Genomic DNA, 21327 nt, shown 5'->3' with positions numbered 1-21327 from the left:
GCACAGGCCCCCTCAGCCCAGAGGCTAATCCACCACTGCTGGTCAGAGACTCATGTTAATTTCCTCCTTCCCCTCTCTCCCTAAATTTCCCTCTTCCTTTCTGTCTTTCAGTTTTTTATTCCCTGTATTTCACTTTTAGAATTTGCATCTGTGCCAAGGAGATTCGAAGGGTGACATGAAGGGGAACAGAAAACAGAAGGAAAGAGGAAGAAAATATTTTCCATTGGGGGAAAAGGGCAGGTTCTTGGTGTCTGGTGGGGAGACAAGGGCTGGGCTGGATTCCTGTTCCCTCCATTTTGGGTGACCAGACAGCAAATGTGAAAAATTGGGACGGGGGTGGGGGGGTAATAGGAGCCTATATAAGAAAAAGACCCCAAAATTGGGACTGTCCCTATAAAATCAGGACATCCAGTCACCCTACCTCCACTCAAGGAGCTGGGGCTCAGTGCTCTGAGTGCCACCATAGGGCTCGGCTCCTGGGAGGAGCTCCATACAGTGACTTCTATTGGCTCAGTACCCACGAGCAGGACCTTGACAAATAAATGTGTGTGAGACTGGGTATAATGCCCACATCTACCAGGGGATAAATGCTCTCTCTGGCTCCCAGGGCCAGCCAAGCTGTGATTGACACAGGACCTGAGGGACAAAGGCATCTCTCAGGGCTTTTCTAATTTATCCTGGGGTGGTAAGTGAGCCCTATGTGCCTCGATTCCATTGTCAGGACATGGAGCATGTAAGCGTGAGCCAGTGAACCACACAACTGGGCTCCAATCCAGAAAGAGCCCTCCTGCACTCCTGTCATGGAGGACAAGCTCAGTGGCCCTCAGAGGAACAGCACACAGGGGCGGCTCCAGGCCCCAGCACTCCAAGCCTGGGACCAGCGGACCCTCCGCAGGAAAGCCGCTGAAGGTTGCCTGCCTGCTGTGCTTGGGGCGGCAAAATGCCTAGAGCCGCCCCTGACAGCACAGGAGAGCTCAGCCCCCGCCCTCACACACTGCTCGTCAGAGATTCCCAGCCTGGCTCCTGTGTGTTGCATTGGTCAGAACTGAGCCTGTAGTACTGGTGATCATTAGAGGACAATGCAATGTCTTTCTATGAGGGAGAAGAAAGCAGAGATCTGTCCTGATTAAAGCTCTTCATGTTGTGCCTTGGTGAACACAAATTCCCCCTGTGGCAGGCTAGCCCTGCGTGGGGCACCCTCCAGTGTCAGGCTGCAGCACAACAAATGGGCCTGCCTCAGTTTCCCCTTCCTTCCACCTACAAATGGACCATATCTCTCAGTGTCTGACACAAAGCCTGCCTCCAGCCTTAATTTATTCAACTACACCAGAGCAGTGATTCCCAAAAACCCTTGTAGTAAAACCATTCTCCAATTCCCATTGTAAACATAACAAGATACAACAGGTTTTTCTGTTCCCCTCTCCAGGGAGATCACCTGACGTCACCTGCCTAAGAGTCAATAGCAGCATTGTGTTGCCAGGTCCTTTTGCTCCTCATGCAGGGCCCCACTCTCAAGGCTTCCCTGCCTGAGGAACGAGTCTCACAACTCCTTTAGTACACAGCCCCCAAGTCAGGTCCCCTGCAAGAGGGCTCCCCACAGCATTCCCCTCCCCACACTTCCTTGCCTGTGTGTCCTACCCCAGCTCAGGGATCCACCCTTCAGCAGCCATCTTTCTTGCTTCCAGACTCAGCTTCCCTTGACCAAGAAGGATCTTCCCCTTTTCTTGTGGGCCGCTCATCAGCTCCCCCAGCTGTGGCCTGTTCTCACCAATACTCCCATTCCAGCTCTTGTGGGAACTCAGCTCTCTCTATTGGGTCTCCTACTGCTCTCTCCCAAGCAACTGCTGCCAGCTCTTCTTTGCTGCATCCTGTCTCTGAGTCTCAGACACCTCCTACTTCTGGCTCTTCTCAGGCTCTGACTCATCCCAGCCATAGGTACTGGAACTAGGGATGCGGGGGGTGCTACAGCACCTCATGGCTTGAAGTGGTTTCCATTATATACAGGGTTTACAGTTTGGTTCAATTGTCACACAAATGCTTCTCAGCACCCTCACTATCAAAATTGTTCCAGCACCCATTTTGGTTCAGTGGTTCTCAGCACCCCCGCTATCAAAATAATTCCAGAACCCATGACCCTGGCTCCTTCCCTCTAGGGCCCAGGTGGCCTCTCTTAAGTCTAATTGGGGTTCAGCTGAGCAGTCAAGGTGCACTGGCCTCTTTCCTGCAGCTCCCCCACTCCTTTAGGTGCCTCAAGGAGCAGCCAAGCAGCTGTTCACCTTGCAGGTGCATTACTTCAGAGAAGAGGCTTCCTGGGAATGATTCATGGGGCATTTCCCGCATCACCTCATTTGCATAGCAGAGGACAAAGCAAGGCAGGACCCTCACTCCTCATCTTCCTGCCTTTTTATTATTTGTTTATAGAGAGAAAAAAATAAATTAACTCAGCCTGGGGCAGGGGAGAGAATTTTCTGGTCATCAAAAACAACAAAGAAAAATGTAAACTTAAAAATAGAGAAAGATTTGCATAAAACATTTTGGTGAATCATTTTTGCGCTGCTCTTCTAGACTCAGAGAGAGGGAGGTTGTTTGCTTTTGCTATGCAGAAGGTCACTATGCATTGTGGTATGGGGTGTTTCCAATTCTCTTCCATTCTTTTGCTCCATTTGGGCCCAGCCAGGTGGGTGTATTCATAGTGGATTCCCCGTCTGGGGTGATTTTAAAGAAAGTGTGTGGTGGAATGGAAGTATTTAAAGAGGGACATACACATAGGAGACATTTGTGGATCATTTTGTGGTCCTCTGAAACACCCGGAAAAGGGATTTCCCTTGAGCCTCCAACTGGGGTAGATGTGGTATGAGACTAATCCACATGATTTTTGCCCATGTTGGTACATAGGATAGTCCATAGCAGTTCAGACCATGTAGACCATCATCCAACCTGGCTAATGCTCCAGAGGAAAGTGGAAAATAAATCCAGAGTGCACTTACTCAATAGTTCAATCTTATTCCATGGACAGAAATGTCCTTTATGCTGATTAGCTGATGCCCAGAAACATGCCTTCTATTAGTATCTATAACTCTCTGTGTAGGGCCTGGGCTTGCTCCCACAAAAAGCAAACTCCTGTTGTCTTCAGGACTGGGCTCACTATTATCAGGCATGAACAAAGCACATTGTACTGGGAAGTGATTTTTACTCAGGATATTGCCAGACAAAGTCGACACCCTGATCTTGGCACATGCACACAGGCACGTACACACTTTGGCTTCAGGAGGTATCAAGGTTAAACTTCTATTTGGCATTGGATCTCTGAGAATCCAACAAACTTCAGTCATCAGAAGTCACAGGTGGTCTTGGATTTTAGCTACCCCAATGTTCACCCCACTCCTTCATACATTGGTGGCAGCTGTCACCATGAACAAAGGATTTCCCCCATAAGCAGTGGGGTTGATCTCCACGGCCCATTCATTGTTTTGCTTCCCTTCTGGAATAGCAGGTATTGGAAAGAGAGACCTGTAGCTGTTGTATATAAGCCACTCAACAACCATCTGATGGCAATGACTAGTCTGGGGGGTATTTGGATCTGGAGCTTTGCTTTGGGTCCATCTTTAGTATGGTTACACTGTATGATGTCAGCATGTGAGGCTATGTTGATCACTAGAGCTACACAGCCCTGCCTATCTGCAATAAGCAATATGTATCAATACCATGAAGAGCAATAGAAAGCTGGCTAGATTGTCAGGCTCAACAGGTAGTGATCAACAGCTTGATGTCTAGCTGGCAGCCGGTATCAAGCGGAGTGCCCCAAGGGTCGGTCCTGGGGCTGGTTTTGTTCAACATCTTTATTAATGATCTGGATGATGGGATAAATTGCACCCTCAGCAACTTCGCGGATGACACTAAGCTGGGGGGAGAGGTAAATATGCTGGAGGGTAGGGATAGGGTCCAGAGTGACCTAGACAAATTGGAGAATTGGCTAAAAGAAATCTGATGAGGTTTAACAAGGGCAAGTGCAGAGTCCTGCACTTAGGACGGAAGAATCCCATGTACCGCTACAGGCTGGGGACCGACTGGCTAAGCAGCAGTTCTGCAGAAAAGGACCTGGGATTACAGTGGACAAGAAGCCGGATATGAGTCAGCAGTGTTCCCTCGTTGCCAAGAAGGCTAATGGCATATTGGGCTGTATTAGTAGGAGCATTGCCAGCAGATCGAGGGAAGTGATTATTCCCCTCTATTCAACACTGGTGAGGCCACACCTGGAGTATTGCGTCCAGTTTTGGTCCCCCCACTACAGAAGGGATGTGGACAAATTGGAGAGAGTCCAGCGGAGGGCAATGAAAATGATCAAGGGGCTGGGGCACATGACTTATGAGGAGAGGCTGAGGGAACTGGGCTTGTTTAGTCTGCAGAAGAGAAGAGTGAGGGGGGATTTGATAGCAGCCTTCAACTACCTTAAGGTGGGTTCCAAAGAGGATGGAGGTAGGCTGTTCTCAGTGGTGGCAGATGACAGAAAAAGGAGCAATGGTCTCAAGTTGCAGTGGGGGAGGTCTAGGTTGGATATTAGGAAACACTATTTCACTAGGAGGGTAGTGAAGCACTGGAATGGGTTACCTAGAGAGGTGGTGGAATCTCCATCCTTAGAGGTTTTTAAGGCCTGGCTTGACAAAGCCTTGGCTGGGATGATTTAGTTGGTGTTGGTCCTGCTTTGAGCAGGACCAGATGACTAGATGGACTAGATGACCTCCTGAGGTCTCTTCCAACCCTAATATTCTATGATTCTATGATGTTGGGAATACACTGTCCCCTGAATCTGCATTTCCTGAACTTTTAGAGGCTGCAGAACCAGAACCAGAACTTGGCTTTGAATCCAAATTTCCTTCTTGGCCCCTGAATCTATAACAGGCTGGACCCAAACAGTTTTCATATCTAGATGGAATCATAATTTTGCAGCTCAGGCCAGTCTCAGCATCCCGGCTGCATATGGCTGCTATGAGAGAATAAAGCACCTTGCTCTCCATGGACTGTGGGAGGCTGAGCTTGACCCAAGCCTTGCTTTTTTTCCTCCGCAGCTGAGAGAGAAGGCAGGAGTAGGCAGAGACCACACCTAAATTCCCCTGGCCATCAACCCCTCCCTTCCACAACTCACTCCAACATTTTGACTCAGTGGATGCCTCAGAATACAAATAAACACCCTGAACCTGGAGTGCTGCAGACCAGGAAAAGTTAAAGCTTTGCTTGGCCTCCCTTTTCCCTTTGTTTTTTCCACTCATCCTGTTGCTAATACCCAGAAGAGAGATCCCGTTGCTTACGCATGTTCCCCTCTGCACTGCTTCTGTCACAATGACTCCCTCTCCTGATGTCCTTGGAAAACTTTTCCAGAGGTTTGACTGAGCCTGTGGGTGCCAGCTTCCCCTAATTTTTTCCTGTGGATTAAAGATGCTGGATGGAAGATAAATCTTTTTCTTGTCAGAAATTTCTTTTTTTAATCAGAAACTCTTCTGCCTCCCCAGCATGAGGGGCACTATGCCGGGAGGAGTCCTGTGCTGCTTTCTGCTGGGTTGTCTCTTTCAGGAGAGCTTTGGAATCACCAGAAGATACTACATTGGTGCCGTGGAGACAGACTGGGACTATGTGCACAGCAGCCTGCTCTCTGTGCTGCAGGCACCAGCTGGGTAAGGCCATTTGTACTGTAAATTTTCTGACTGTGATGTGATGTCGATAGGCAGCTCTCATCTTGGCTTTGAGGAAGGTGGCACTCTGCATCACGGTGGTGATGGTGCCCCCAAGGGAAATAAGGCAACTATAAAATATGTGTGTAAATGCAGCTGTATGTACATGAGTGGGTGTGCATCTGTTTGTGGGGGTATATCTGTTTGAATGTGCATGAGTGCATCTATGCATGTATGGTTTAATCTGAGTGTGTTCATGTGTGTGAGGGCAGTTTTCTGTGTGCATATCATATTGTGTGTGTGTGTGTGTGTGTATACATGCAGACACACATCATCTGATTCTCCCAATGTCTTGCACATTACGTTTTCACTGGTGTCTATGCAAAGTGGATGTAGAATGCTCCCAGCAGTGCATGTGACTCGAGAATTTTGATTTACTAGAATCCTCACACCTGCTTTGCATTCCATTTGCACAGGTGTAAATCACTGCACATGGTTCACAGCTGGGAGAATCAGGCCCACAAACTCACTCTCATGCACACTCAGACATACACCTACATTCATCCAGGCACACACACAACACAGTGTAATTAGACACATGGATTAATTCTGTATTTGCTCGTGTAGCCAGCGAGAACAACTTTGATGATGGAGTTTTAGCTTGCGGTCATGTAGGGTAATTATTATTAACTATTATTTGTCCTATGCATTTTTCCATCCCAAATCTAGTTCATTTATTTGTGACCGAGACCTTGTATGATAAGAATTGCTTCTCCAGCTGGTACCAGCTGAGTATCCCCTTCCCTCACCCTGCTATCTAAGTAGGGTTCTGATTTGCCGTTTGATGAGTTAATAGCTGTGGACTGTTCTTTCGCTGTCCCACAGGTTATAAATGATATTGTAGTGACACCTTTAGTTAAGGTTGGCCATCACTTCCCCTTAGAACTGTTTTCAGTTGCTTATAATTTTGCCAAACTGTAACTGTTTGGGCTGAAATTTTCCATGCTTGGTGTCTGCCTCAAGTGGAATATTTTTAAACATTTCAGCAGGCGTGGTTTGGCCATTTCCAAGAATGAGATTAGGGGGATATATTTTGTTTTGCCCATGTGAATGAATTGATTGTAAGAATTTTTTTGAGTAGTTCTTGCACCCGGGTATTTTGGAGCAGGGATAGGAAATTTGACAGGGGAGTTGCCTTGGACTCATGGATGTGCCGTTTGCTTTTCCTGGGAAAATCTGTCCAAATTTGGCCAAGTCCGAGTCTTTGAAAAATTGCAGTTTTCACATGTTCTGTAGAGATTTGTTAGACTTTGACAGCTAAATTCTCCAAAGATGCCATCTGCATATGCACCATCCCCCTCGGAGCAACTGAGCATGCTCCATCCAGGGGCTTCAGGACTCTCCCTGCAATTGCTATGCCAGGCTGCCCTGGCACCAGGCACCACAGCTGTGAGCAGGGAGGCTGTGCCTCCTGTGCGCTCAGTGTTCCCCCTGGTGGTGCCCAGGTAGCATGGAGAAGGGAGTGGCCTGAATGCACAGCGCTGAGGAACTGGGGTGGAGAATGGGGGAACACAGGAAGTGGGGATTACAGGAGCTAGAAAGTGGGGAGAAGTAGTGGGAGACAGGAACAGGCAGTGGTGAGCTGGAGCAGGTTCCCACAGGTTCCCAAGAACTGGTTGCTAAAATTAGACCTCCGTGGAGAACCAGTTGTTAAAGGGCCAGGGGGTGGGCAAAGAACTCTAGTCCGCGGGCCGGACCATCCTGTTGCTCCCAGGATTCCCAGCTGGGGAGGCTGAGGCTCCCTTGGCCCTTCCCCCCAGCTGCAGCGTGGCCAGCCACCGGCATCAGCTGGGCAGCTCAGCTGAGCTCTGGAGTTGTCCTGCTGCCATTTTTTTGAGAGGCCCGGCAAGGTGGCGGTGTGTGTGTGTGTGTCCTGCTGCAAGCTCCAGGGTTGGCCAGAGGGGAGGGGGCAAGTGGGGCAATTGGCCCTGCAGGGGCCCCCAGCCCCATGGGTATGTCTCCCCCCACCCCAACTCCGCCCCCTTAAATCAGAACTTTTTATAGGGAACCGGTTGTTAAGATTTTGGCAGCTCATCACTGGGAACAGGGGAGGGTAGGGAATGGCAGTAGGGGAGGGGGATTGGATAGGAGCAGAGGGAGGGGTGGGGGCTGGGGTGTATGGGAGGAAGGAAGATAGGAGCACATGGGGGTGTGGAGGATAGGGGGCAGAAGAGTCTCCCATCACTAGAGCACACTCCCTCCAGAGCCTGGAATTGAACCCAGGAGACCTGAATCTCTCCAGTGCTCTGCTGTCAGCAGATGTCTGTAAAACCCACTGGCAGAGTGTATTTCATCCCCCTCTGATGCCTGGTCCACATACTCAGCCTGCTATTCCTGTCAGTTACTCTACTAGCTCAAATAGCAGAGGTCTGTGCTAAGGAGCTAAAGGTCTGAACACTGCAGCTGACCCAAGCTGGGGGTCAATAGGCTTTTAAGCTGTTTGCACAGTTTCTTTCTCTTTTTTAGTTTTTTTTCTTTTTCTTTCCTATTGTAATCCTTAATTCAGCCCCTTTGTGCCTGATACCTCTTACATGATCACACAATATTTTTTCCAGGGACTCCTGTCTCATTCAGTGCACAGGATGGACCAGCTCTGAGGATGACTCAGGGTTGTGTAGAGAAGAAGGCTGTAGGACCTCTGCTTCATTTGTTGCAGAAGTTGGAATGTTTGTGATGAATAAGGCAGGACATTGCAGGAAGAGAAAGGAAGGTCTCATGGTGAAAGCAATTGAATGCTGCCCTGGAGAACTGGAGTCTACCCCTACCTCTGCCATCGAATTCCTATGTGATGCTGGGCAAGTCACTTAACCCAAATTTTTCACAGATGGTCACTAATTGTGTGTTCCTCATTTTCTGGATGCCTGACTTGAGACCCTGGGATCTGATTTGCAGAAGTACTGAGTACTCACAGCAGCAACTGAGGTCACTAGGAGCTGTGCTTTGAACACATAAAGTGCTATAAAAATGCTAAGTACTCAGAAAAATCAGGGTCTGGGTGTCTCAAGTTAGGGACTCAAAATTAGTGGACAGGGGAAGGGATAGCTCAGTGGTTTGAGCATTGGCCTGCTAAACCTAGGGTTGAGTGTTCAATCCTTGAGGAGGCCACTTAGGGATCTGGGGCAAAAATTGGTCCTGCTAGTGAAGGTAGGGGGCTGGACTTGATGACCTTTCAAGGTCCCTTCCAGTTCTAGGAGATTAGTATATATCTCCAATTATTACATTTCTGACAATATTGGCCTTAATTTCTCTGCATCTCAGCTCCCCTTCTGTAAAATGGGGATGATACCACCAAATCTCACAGGGGTTTTGGGAAGATAAATTCATTAATGTTTTTGGAGCAATTTGATACTCTGGTGAGACCACTTTGGAAACTCCCAGGAGGAAATTAATAATAAGGCCTAGGGCCATACACTGAATGAGGAGAATAAAAAGAAATATTGAATATCTACCCATTCACTGAATGAGGCATAGGCGCTGTGAAAATGGGACATGATTATGAACTTAGATTGTATGGTGGTGCAAGAGAGGCAAGTTAAGGTTGCACAAGTCTGGCCTTTCCTCACTTTTGAGGGCTTGACGTTGCAACTTAATGGTCTTTTAGCATAGTTTGTTGGATGTAATATATATTGACTTCAGTGCAGCCAGGCCACATTGCTGGGATTTTAAATCTAGGGGACAGATTCTGTTCTCATTTAAATCCAGAATAACACCACAGACTTCCATTGTATTCCTCTGGGTTTTTGCTGGAGCAAGAGAACAGTATATGGTCTTCTAACTCTTATCACGTTTATTCAGTGATTCTCCAATGATGATATGGGAATTTATTCCCCACATTACAAGGGAAAACCCATCCTGTCTGCCATAGTGACTGCAAAATCAAGGAAGGTTTTTGGAATCACTATGTATTTGGAAAAGAGGATTCAGCCTCCTGAAATGTTTTATAGCCCACCTTCCTCCCTTCTCTATTCTCCCACTGTCTCAACTTGAATGTCACTTGAGAATGTTTTCTATCCTCTAACCATAGCCTGTTCCTTCTCCCTCTATAGCATCTGCACTCCTCTTCCAGCCTGTCCAAAAAAACACTGCTAAAATCATCTTCCCCTCTGACTGCTCCACCATGACCCACCCTGCTTTCATGCCCCCTTGGTTCCCTGGCTCTTGGAAGTGATGCAGCAAAATAGTGCGGCTCAGAATATGGGTGGTGTTAGAAGTGAGTCAAATAAGCCTGATAGAAGCAAAGGTGCCATGTGTGCATAGGCTCTTGATTAGTCCTAGGTGTGGGTATCATATGCTTTGCCTCTGTCCCCATGGGGCACTGACATTTTATAAGGTTATCCAGGCAAATGGCAAAGGCCCTTCTGGGAATGACGTCACAGCTTATCATAGAATCATAGAACTGGAAGGGACCTCAAGAGGTCATCTAGTCCAGTCCCCTGCACTTATGGCAGGACTAAGTATTATCTAGTCCATCCCTGACAGGTGTTTGTCCAACCTGCTCTTAAAAATCCCCAATGATGGAGATTCCACAACCTCCCTAGGCAATTTATTCTAGTGCTTAACCACCCTGACAGGAAGTTTTTCCTAATGTCCAACCTAAACCACCCTAAACCTAAACTGCTGCAATTTAAGCCCATTGCTTCTTGTCCTATCCTCAGAGGTTAAGAAGAACAATTTTTCTCCCTCCTCCTTGTAACAACCTTTTATGTACTTGAAAACTGTTATCATGTCCCCTCTCAATCTTCTCTTCTCCAGACTAAACAAACCCAATGTTTTCAATCTTCCTTCATAGGTCATGTTTTCTAGACCTTTACTCATTTTTGTTGTTCTTCTCTGGACTTTCTTTAATTTGTCCACATCTTTCCTGAAATGTGGCACCCAGAACTGGACACAATACTCCTGTTGAGGCCTAATCAGCGTGGAGTAGCACAGAAGAATTACTTCTCATGTCTTTACACTTCTCATTACAATACTGCTAATACATCCCAGAATTATGTTTGCTTTTTTTGCAACAGCATTACACTGTTTACTCATATTTAGCTTGTGATCCACTATGACCTCCAAATCCCTTTCTGCAGTACTCCTTCCTAGGCAGTCATTTCACATTTTGTATGTGTGCAACTGTAGCCTGGTCTACACTAGGCGTTTAAATCGGTTTTAGGAGCGTAAAACCGATTTAACGCCAAAACCGTCCACACTAGGAGGCACCTTATATCGATTTTAATGGCTCTTTAAATCGGTTTCTGTACTCCTGCCCGACGAGAGGAGTAGCGCTAATATCGGTATTAACATATCGGAATAGGGATAGTGTGGCCGCAATCGACGGTATTGGCCTCCGGGCGGTATCCCACAGTGCACCACTGACCGCTCTGGACAGCATTCTCAACTCGGATGCACTGGCCAGGTAGACAGGAAAAGCCCCGCGAACTTTTGAAATTCATTTCCTGCTTCCCCAGCGTGGAGAGCTCATCATCACAGGTGACCACGCACAGCTCATCAGCACAGTTAACAATGCAGTCTCCTGAGAATCGAAAAAGAGCCCCAGCATGGATCGCTCGGGAGGTAATGGATCTGATCGCTATATGGGGAGAGGATTCAGTGCTAACAGAACTGCGTTCCAAAAGACGAAATGAAAAAGTATTTGAAAGAATTTCTAAGGCTATGACGGCTAAAGGCCACAGCAGGGACTCCGTGCAGTGCAGAGTGAAAGTTAAGGAGCTCAGACAAGCCTACCAGAAAACCAAAGAAGCAAACGGAAGGTCCGGGGCAGGTCGAAAAACATGCCGCTTCTATGCTGAGCTGCATGCAATTTTAGGGGGCTGCGCCACAAGTACCCCACCCCTGACCGTGGATTCCGAGGTGGGGGTTGTAATCTCTGCCATGTCTGAGGATTATGCAGACTGGGAAGATGAAGAGGTAGAAGAAGAGGAAGACCTAGCAGAGAGCACAGCACTCCGTGACCCCCAGCAGCCAGGAGCTTTTTATCACCCCTGACGGAATTACCCTGCTCCCAGCCCTCACAAGCAACTATTCCACAGAATGACGCCATGGAAGGGAGCTCTGGTGAGTGTACCTTTGCAAATAGCAAACACTGTTTTTTAAGCAAGCCTTTTTTAATGATTGATTTGCCCTGAGGACTTGGGATGCATTCGCAGACAGTGTAGTTACTTAGAAAAGTTTGTTAACATGTCCGGGGATTGAGAGGAAATCCTCCAGGGACATCTCGATGAAGCGCTCCTGTAGGTACTCCAGAAGCCTTTGCAGAAGGTTTCTGGGCAAGGCATCCTTGTTCCGCCCACCATGGTAGGACACTTTACCATGCCATGCATGTAGCAAGTAATCAGGGATCATTGCGTGGCAAAGCATAGCAGCGTATGGTCCCGGTGACTGCTGGCATTCAAGAAGCATCCGCTCTTTATCTTATTCTGTTATCCTCAGCAAAGTGATATCATTCAGGATAACCTGGTTAAAAATCAGGAATTTAAGTAAGGGGGGTGGCCATTTTTCTACTGGGTTCGTGGAATGCAGCAGCTTAAAAAAAACACTTTCCTGCACGTAGCGAAGCGGGGGGAGGGGAGGAGTGAAATGCCGATGATCTTTTCTGTTTGGTCACCGGCGAGGCGATCTTCCCCAAGCTACCGGACAAGCAGTGGGTGGGGGGGAGGGGGAAGGTTGTTGATTAGCAGGGAGCTAGCGTGGTATTAGCCATGCGTTGAGGGGGAGGGGTAAATCACTGAGACAGTGGCTTACCATGGCCGCATGCAAGCTGAATTCTGATGCCTGGACCTGATGTGTCTGTGAGATCTGTAACCCCAGAGCTGCAAGCAGTCACTATTAAGATGAAAAATGCGACCTTGTAGGGAAATCACATGTGCTAGGTGAATAGTGATGTTCACTGTGAAACAGTATAACCATTGTTCTGTAAAATGTATCTTTCTAAACATTTATCTCCCTCATGCAGCTGCAAATTTTTCAACCATCCCTCCTCCATCCCAAAGGCTAGCACAGATAAGGCGGAGGAAAAAGAAGACGCGAGATGAGATGTTCTCGGATATTATGGAAGTTACACGCAATGAAAGAGCTCATCTGAATGAGTGGAAGGACGTGGTTTCAAATTACAGGAAAGAGGCCAGTGAACGTGAGGACAGGAGGGACAACCGAGATGAGAGGTGGCGGCAGGAAGACCGGCAGGAAAATCAGCGGTGGCGGCAGGAAGATCAGTGGTGGCGGGATGCAACTCTGGGGCTGCTGCGTGATCAAACTGACATGCTCCGGCATCTTGTGGAGCTTCAGGAACGGCAGCAGGATCACAGAGTGCCTCTGCAGCCCCTGTATAACCACCCTCCTCCCTCACCATGTTCCTTAGCCTCCTCACCCAGACGTGTAAGAACGCGTGGGGGGAGGCTCCGTGCACCCGCCCACTCCACCCCCGTGGACAGCCCAACCAAAAGGCTGCCGTTAGTCTGAATTTTTTTTTAATGGCCTTCTCCATCCCTTCTATCCTCCTCCCAAAGCACACCCTTACTTCTCTCCCTCTTTTTATAATGAATCAATAAAGAATTCATGCTTTTTAAATGAGTGACTTTATTTGCATAAGTAAGCTGTACTCGAAGGGGGAGGGGGAGTTGCTTACAGGGACTGAGTCAATCAAGGGGGGGTGGGTTTCATCAACAAACACAGCAGTCACACTGTACCCTGGCCATTGATGAAGCTCGTTTTCAAAGCTTCTCTGATGCGCACCGCTTCCTGGTGTGCTCTTCTAATCTCCCTGGTGTCTGGCTGCGCGTAATCAGCGGCCAGGTGATTTGCCTCAGCCTCCCACCCCGCCATAAAGGTCTCACCCTTACTCTCACAGAGATTGTGGAGAATACAGCAAGCAGCAATAACATAGGGGACATTGGTTTGGCTGAGGTCTGAGCGAGTCAGTAATGTGCGCCAGCGCGCCTTTAAACGGCCAAATGCACATTCCACCACCATTCTGCACTTGCTCAGCCTGTAATTGAACAGATCCTGACCACTGTCCAGGCTGCCTGTGTATGGCTTCATGAGCCATGGCATCAAGGGGTAGGCTGGGTCCCCCAGGATAACGACAGGCATTTCAACATCCCCAACTGTTATTTTCTGGTCTGGGAAGTAATTCCCTTGCTGCAGCCGTTTAAACAGAGTAGTGCTTCTGAATACGCGAGCGTCATGAACCCTCCCTGGCCATCCCATGTGGATGTTTGTGAAACGTCCCTTGTGATCCACCAGTGCTTGCAGCACCATTGAAAAGTACCCCTTCCGGTTTACGTACTGGGTGCCCTAGTGCTGCGGTGCCAAGATAGGGATATGGGTTCCATCTATCGCCCCCCCGCAGTTAGGGAATCCCATTGCAGCAAAGCCATCCACTATGGCCTGCACGTTTCCCAGAGTCACAACCTTTCGTAGCAGCAGCTTAGTGATTGCTTTGGCTACTTGCATCACAGCAGCCCCCACAGTAGATTTTCCAACTCCAAATTGATTCCCGACTGACCGGTAGCTGTCTGGCGTTGCAAGCTTCCACAGGGCTATCGCCACTCGCTTCTCTACTGTGAGGGCTGCTCTCATCTTGGTATTATGGCGTTTCAGGGCAGGGGCAAGCAAGTCACAAAGTTCCATGAAAGTGCCCTTACGCATGCGAAAGTTTCGCAGCCACTGGGAATCGTCCCACACCTGCAACACAATGCGGTTCCACCAGTCAGTGCTTGTTTCCCGGGCCCAAAATCGGCGTTCAATGGATAGAATCTTCCCCATTACCATCAGGATCTCCAAAGCGCAGGGGCCCGCGGTTTGAGAGAATTCTGTGTCTACGTCCTCATCACTGTCATCGCCGCGCTGCCGTATCCGCCTCTTACTCGCCTCGGTTCGAAGGTCCTGGTTCAGCATATACTGCACGAGAGTGCACGAGGTGTTTAAAACATCCACGATTGCGGTATTGAGCTGAGCACGGTCCATGCTTGCTGTGCTATGGCGTCTGCACAGTTCTCCAAGCAAAAAAGGCGCGAAACGGTTGTCTGCCGCTTTCAGGGAGGAAGGGAGGGAGGGGTGAGGCTGTACCCAGAACCACCCGCGAAAATGATTTTTGCCCCATCAGGCACTGGGATCTCAACCCGGAAATGCCAAGGGGCAGGGGAGGCTGCGGGAACTATGGGATAGCTACGGGATAGCTACCCACAGTGCAATGCTCCAGAAATCGACGCTAGCCTCGGACCATGGACGCACAACACCGATTTAATGTGTTTAGTGTGGCCGCGCGCACTCGATTTTATAAAATCTGTTTTACAAAACCGGTTTATGCAAATTCGGAATAGTCCCGTAGTGTAGACGTACCCTGAGTGTTCCTTCCTAAGTGGAGCACTTTGCATTTGTCCTTATTAAATTTCATCCTATTTACTTCAGACCATTTTCCAGTTTGTCCAGATCATTTTGAATTTTAATCCTATCCTCCAAAGCACTTGCAACCCCTCCCAGTTTGGTATCATCCGCAAACTTAATAGGTGTACTCTCTATGCCATTATCTAAATGGTTGATGAAGATATTGAACAGAACCAGACCCAGAACCAATCCCTGCGGGACCCCACTCATTATGCCCTTCCAGCATGAATGTGAACCACTGATAACTACTCTCTGGGAACGGTTTTCCAACCAGTTATGCACCCATCTTATAGTAGCTCCATCTAGATTGTATTTCCCTAGTTCTTTTATGCTTCTGAGAGTGCTGATTGGCAACCGATGAAGTTACCCCTTCTGGAAGTAGGATGACTGGAAGTGTTCACCAATTACACTGGTGGCTTCCATGGCCCATTTGGGGGTTTGAGTGAGTGCCTGAAGATGTCTATGCTCTGTCTTCTCCTAGCTATGTGTCTGAAGGACTTTGATGGCTGAAACACTAAGATACACTAGCCTGTTGCTATCTAAACTAACTTCATCTAATGGAGACACTCAGAACTTCTTATCTGTTACTTTTCCCCCTTGTTTCTAATTCCTTCCCTGTGTTCCAAGAGACTAAATCCATTTAGTGACTCCTGATGGGTGACAAGCATCCCCTTTCCTGGGGGTGAATGGAGTGGGGAATGGGGTCTCTGTGTATCCTATCAAAGCCTTGAGATTCTCTTCTCAGCCTCCAAGCCTTTTGGCAAAGGAGGACTGGATGGTAATTTAGGTCTTTAGCATGACAACAGTGCAGAGTGTTTACCTTGGCTGCCTCAGAGTTCTGAAGAAATTAACAGATAAGGAAGCCTAACAATGCTGATGAAATGTTCCAGGCGCTATCTGCCTTCACTTAGTCTGCTCTTAGGGTAAGAATTCCACTGTGATCTGATCTGATAAGAAGTCCTGCCAAAAATGCTTGGACATCCAAACTCTTACTTAACCTCTGATCCAGACTCTCCTTTAAATTTCTGGATTCTGCCCTGTTAATGATGATTGCAGGGAATGCAAAAGGAGCATTCGTGCAGCAGCAGCATCACCGTGCATAACTGACTCCCCTTGGGCACATTATTTAAGGACCAGAATCTATGCTAGTTTCCTGCTGGTGCCATTCTTTGGCCTAGTGGAGTGGCTGCTGTCTTACAATAGTATACATGAGATCAGAATCAGGCCCTACAGCTCTGAATGCTTTTTCAATTGCCACCAAAACCAGATTTTCCTGGCATAAAGATTCAAACCATCTGACTTATTTCAGTGGAATGACCAAAGCCTTTCATCTCTGGGGTGCCAGCTCAAATCTGGGACACATCACCCAGTGAATGCAAAATGGTACAATCTAATGACAGTACTGTGGCTAATGTGAAATGAGTTTGGTGATCTCAATTGCTAGTGGACAAGGAGCAACAGAAATCACAGCTATAACAGGAACTAAGTGGCCAGCTCAGTAAAGAGGCCATTGACTGAATAAACCGTGGAGACTAAATTCATCTCTCTTTCTCCAATCCGTCCAGACCAGGTTACAGGCATATTGGCTGGGTGGCATGGAGATGCTTGCACTGCTGCTATCTTGTTCTGTGGATTCAGGAGACAGTCACTCATCAGTAGAGCTTGGGGAAATTTTTCAGACACATTGAATGTGTCTATAACCCCATCCCTTCCCAGTTTTCTGTGTCACTCAGTCCTCCTCCATTTCCCCTTTAGGAAAAATTAAGCCAGTTAATGTTATTACAGATGAAAGATTAGCCATAAGGGGAAAGAAATCTCTTCCATTTCTTCAAGGGGAAAAATAGCAACCAGTTTGTGTTCCAAAGAAAACATGCTGCAACAATCAGTGAGAGCATTCATTACTGGAAATGGTCTGTGGACTGAGACTGATAAGGCAGCCTCTACAATCCCTGGAGAAATTCAAAGCTTTGTTATCCTGAGAAACTTACTGGATTTCTTCTGGATAACGAGTTTGTTAAGCAGCTTTAAAAAAAATCAATAGTAGGTCTAGGTGGTGCTAAATCATTAAAGCTGCTTTCCATCTCACAATGAGATAGCGCCTGATTGCTAAGTGACCAGGGTGCAAATCCTAGTTAGGGTATAAATTAAATTAATTTCAGGCCCTCACTCTAATCTCTAAGCAGAATTCAAAAATCTATCCTGGTCTCCCTGCCAGAGAGGATGAGAGCTAGAATACTGTATAGCCAAGGCATTGGACACAGGGCAGGGCTATCTGGGGTGCCAAACACTGTATATGCAGGTCAGAAATGACGTGCATAATTAACAGACTTCAGTATCTGAATACTCAGCATCTAACCTCCCTCTCCTGAACAAGCTCATTGGGAAGCTCACCAAAGCTCACCTCTTCATGAGAAGGTCTGACACTTTGCAACCAGTAGAGGGCAGACAACCACATACATGTGTTTTGGCAAAGTTTACCGTGTGGAACCAGCAATGAAAAATTCTGTACCTGACAGCCCCTGATTGCAAATCAGCTTGTTTCTGTGCATATACTAGCCCCATTAGGCTGCAACTCCATGGCTTCGCAAGTGGGGGTTGCAAGGGCTGCATTATAACTAGGCTTGAAAGAAGTTGATCTTTCTAAAAATAATTTCTACAAATAATATTAATGTTTATTTTATGCATTTTTTCTATGTTTATCTATTTAAATTTTCACAGGAAATTATGGGGTGAGGGTCTGGTAATAATTATTTAATGATGGTAGATGTTGAGAATAAAAAATGTTAAAGCTCTATAAATGTTAGAACACAAAATTGTCAATATCACATGTCAAATATACAAAGTAAATATCCTTAAATGAAACTCTAATACGTTCTCAAGCAGCATTTTTCTTACTGTGCTTATCTGTACATTTTGATTATTATCAATGGAAATATTTTGGCATCGGTTTGTGTGCGTATGTTGAAATTGACATTTACTGACATTTACCGATAAAAATCTAATCCTTCCAACCCTAATTATAACCCAGTGGTAAATTCCCAGTCAGACTCAGGGCCCCATTGTGCAAGGCACTGTACAAACATAGGAAGACAAGGGCTGTGTGTCCCCACAACTCTATAGTCTAATGCATGAAGGAAATCCATGATTTTAATCCACATGTCAGTCATTGTGAGGTTCTTTCTCTTTGGATGAAGAGGGTCCTTATGAAAAGCATTCCACAGCTGAGCAGGCACATTATGAGCTTTACTTTTCTTTAAAGCATGAGAGACTGGCTCCTACAGAAAGAAGGGTGCTAGATTGGATGGGCTAGGTGCTCTGAGCTGGTACAGTATATCTGATGTGCCTGCAGTTGAAAAGAGGTAAACATAAATGTTTGAGGAAATCTGGCAACCATGGGCCCTTGTATTATGCAGGATAAAGGATCACATAGAGTTTATGTTTCTTAGCAAGCTCTTATCACCTCAGATAGATAGATTCACATGTTAACAATCAATTGATCAATCATACTCATCAGCGGATCTTGTCAGCATGTGTGTATTGTATAAAGTGGTAAGAAGTCTCATTATGATGCATTTTAATCCAGAATGACTCATCATGTTATTACAGATAACTTAGTAATAACATTTTAAAAACTCATGCAGTGGGTATTAGGAAATTTACCAGGTGTATTAGGGAAGGTATTGTCTAGAACTGACACAAGGGTGTGATATTTTGGGGACGAGGGAGGAAAGGGGCATTTGTAAACACCTTATAGATGGATCTGTACAACCAGTGCTAATTTTTTCCTTCTTTAATGCAGAGCTTCAGGGGTCCAAAGCCAAAAGTCACCTATGTCTGGCATTTTCACTCGGTACAAGAAGGCGGTGTTTGTGGAATATACTGATTCCTCGTTCACGCAAACTAAGCCCAAACCAGCCTGGATGGGTAAAGAGAATGATTGTTATCTATAGGCTAATGATCTATAGCTTTATATACATCTAATGGTCTTTATTTATACTAGATAGTATGGTGAGGAGAATGGTACAGGAACCTAGACAGATATAGTTTTAACTGGGGATATACTATATCATATACTACAATGATGAAAATAGATAGATAGATTACCTTTTATCCCAAAGAATCCCAAAGCCCCTTACAAATTATACATAGCGATCACTTAATCCACCATCAAAATTCAGCCATCAATTGCAAAATATAGTAATGACTTGCAATGCACTGCAGCATTAGTTTTGCAACATACCAGCAAGTTTAGCATGATGAGGCAGTGGGGAAGAAATTACCCAGGGAACCAAGCTACTCTCTGAACAACACAAACCTGGTACAAAAAGTATCAGAGGGGTAGCCGTGTTAGTCTGGTTCTGTAGAAGCAGCAAAGAATCCTGTGGCACCTTATAGACTAACAGACGTTTTGCAGCATGAGCTTTCGTGGGTGAATACCCACTTCCCTTGCATCCGAAGAAGTGGGTATTCACCCACGAAAGCTCATGCTGCAAAACGTCTGTTAGTCTATAAGGTGCCACAGGATTCTTTGCTGCTGGTACAAAAAGGAGATGCAGTATTTTCTCAACTCAATTTTCCTTGGTCCAAGTCAACATTTCCACTTTTTTCCCCCTGCATAGTAACATTTCTGAGCTTCCACAACTTTCAGTTGCTTAAAAAGAAACAATTCTTTTAAACCTTAAGATGTTTATTTCTGAGTGAAAAAATAAATTTCTTCCTCTGCAACTGATCTGGTTTTTGCTCATCCTTAGCATGATGGACAAGCTTGGCAAGAAATCTATTCACATGCCATGTCTCGCTGGGTGCAGTGTTACTGTAACTGTGTTGGTCACCCACCTTGTCTTCCTCATATCTTTCTGGAGTCTTTTGAGGTCTTTTTTGACACAATATAGGTTGAAGTCAGTGACATGTAGCCTCTAAGGTTATTAAAAGTGCTCAATAATTTGAAGCCTCTTCAAGCACATTGCTAAATTATATTCCCTTTACAGCTGTGCTGATATTGCTGTTATTTTAGAGAGTGTTTTTTTCTTTAAGGAAAACCCCACAATGTTTATTTTCAGATAATATTTTTCTAGCTCCAGAAGACAAGTGGGATTTTGTTTCCTTTGTACTTGGGGGTCATTATCCAGGGTAAAAATCTTCAAAAAGCTCCAGTCCCATTTTCAGAACTGAGTTAAGCACTTAGGAGTCTAAGGGCTTGGCTACACTTACAAATTTGCAGCGCTGCAGCAGGGTGTGAAAACACACCCTCTGCAGCGCTGCAAATTGCGGCGCTACAAAGCGCCAGTGTAGTCAAAGCCCCAGCGTTGGGAGCCGCGCTCCCAGCGCTGTCCGTTATTCCCCACAGGGAGGTGGAGTACGGACAGCGCTGGGAGAGTTTTCTCCCAGCGCTGGCGCTTTGACTACACTTAGCGCTTCAAAGCGCTGCCGCGGCAGCGCTTTGAAATGCAAGTGTAGCCAAAGCCTAAGGGTCTGTGCACACTGCAATCAGAGGTGCGACTGCAGCACGGGTAGGCATAGCCAAGCTAGATTTGGTCTAGCTAGTTCAAACACCAATAGCAGTGAAGCCACAGCTGTGTGGGCTGTAAAAGCCATCCTGCAACCCTGGATGTGTATCAGGCAACTAGCCGGTACTGCTGCAACATCACTGCTGTTGGCAGCCAAGGTGGCTAGATTACAGCTAGCCTGGGTATGTCTACACATGCTGCAATCACACATCCAATTGCAGTGGAGTCAGACCCTAAGTCTGATTGAAAGTCTATGGGACTTAGGCTCCTAAGTCAGGTGCTTTTGAAAATTTTACCCTGCGTCTGAGCTTTATATGCTTTTTAAGAGCACAACCCCTTCAGTACCCTCTCAGAGCCACAAGGATCACCCTCAATTTGCTTTTTATTTCTTCAGTCTCCATAAACACCTCAGGATGCTGTGACACATGTTCTGGCTCTGGCAGGCTGCACATGGCTTCCTGCCAGTGTCCTCCCCCTCACATCGCCTTAGTAACTAGGGAAGATTTATACCACATCATCCTAACTGACCCCTGCCTGTTGGGACAGTTTGGCCTGGAACCTGCAGAGTAACTCACATTCTGCTCGTGACATGTTCACTTATAGACTCACGAGACTGGCTTTGCTTCAACAGCACGTTACGCCGCTGTAGTAGCATCATAGAGTCCAAGGCCAGAAGGGACCACCAGATCATCTAATCTGACCTC

General features: G+C 46.7%; 1 protein-coding gene across 3 annotated transcripts in view; it reads left to right on the top strand.

Moving 5' to 3' along the window:
* Window positions 1-21327, top strand: part of F8 (coagulation factor VIII) — a 106034-nt gene that overhangs the window by 5199 nt on the left and 79508 nt on the right. For 2 of the 3 annotated variants that reach the window (XM_039487469.1, XM_039487470.1), the window contains exons 2-4: window positions 140-1935; window positions 5508-5669; window positions 18916-19040. In XM_039487469.1, coding sequence (XP_039343403.1) covers window positions 5509-5669; window positions 18916-19040 — 286 coding nt within the window. In that variant the 5' untranslated portion in view covers window positions 140-1935; window position 5508. The remainder of the gene's footprint in view (window positions 1-139; window positions 1936-5507; window positions 5670-18915; window positions 19041-21327) is intronic. The other variant, XM_039487471.1, reaches the window with a different exon arrangement.

This window comes from Mauremys reevesii, linkage group 9 (assembly GCF_016161935.1).
Source record: "Mauremys reevesii isolate NIE-2019 linkage group 9, ASM1616193v1, whole genome shotgun sequence".
Taxonomy (NCBI): Eukaryota; Metazoa; Chordata; order Testudines; family Geoemydidae; genus Mauremys; species Mauremys reevesii.
The sequence above is the reverse complement of the archived record's forward strand: the minus strand, read 5'-3'. Positions and strand labels throughout refer to the sequence as shown.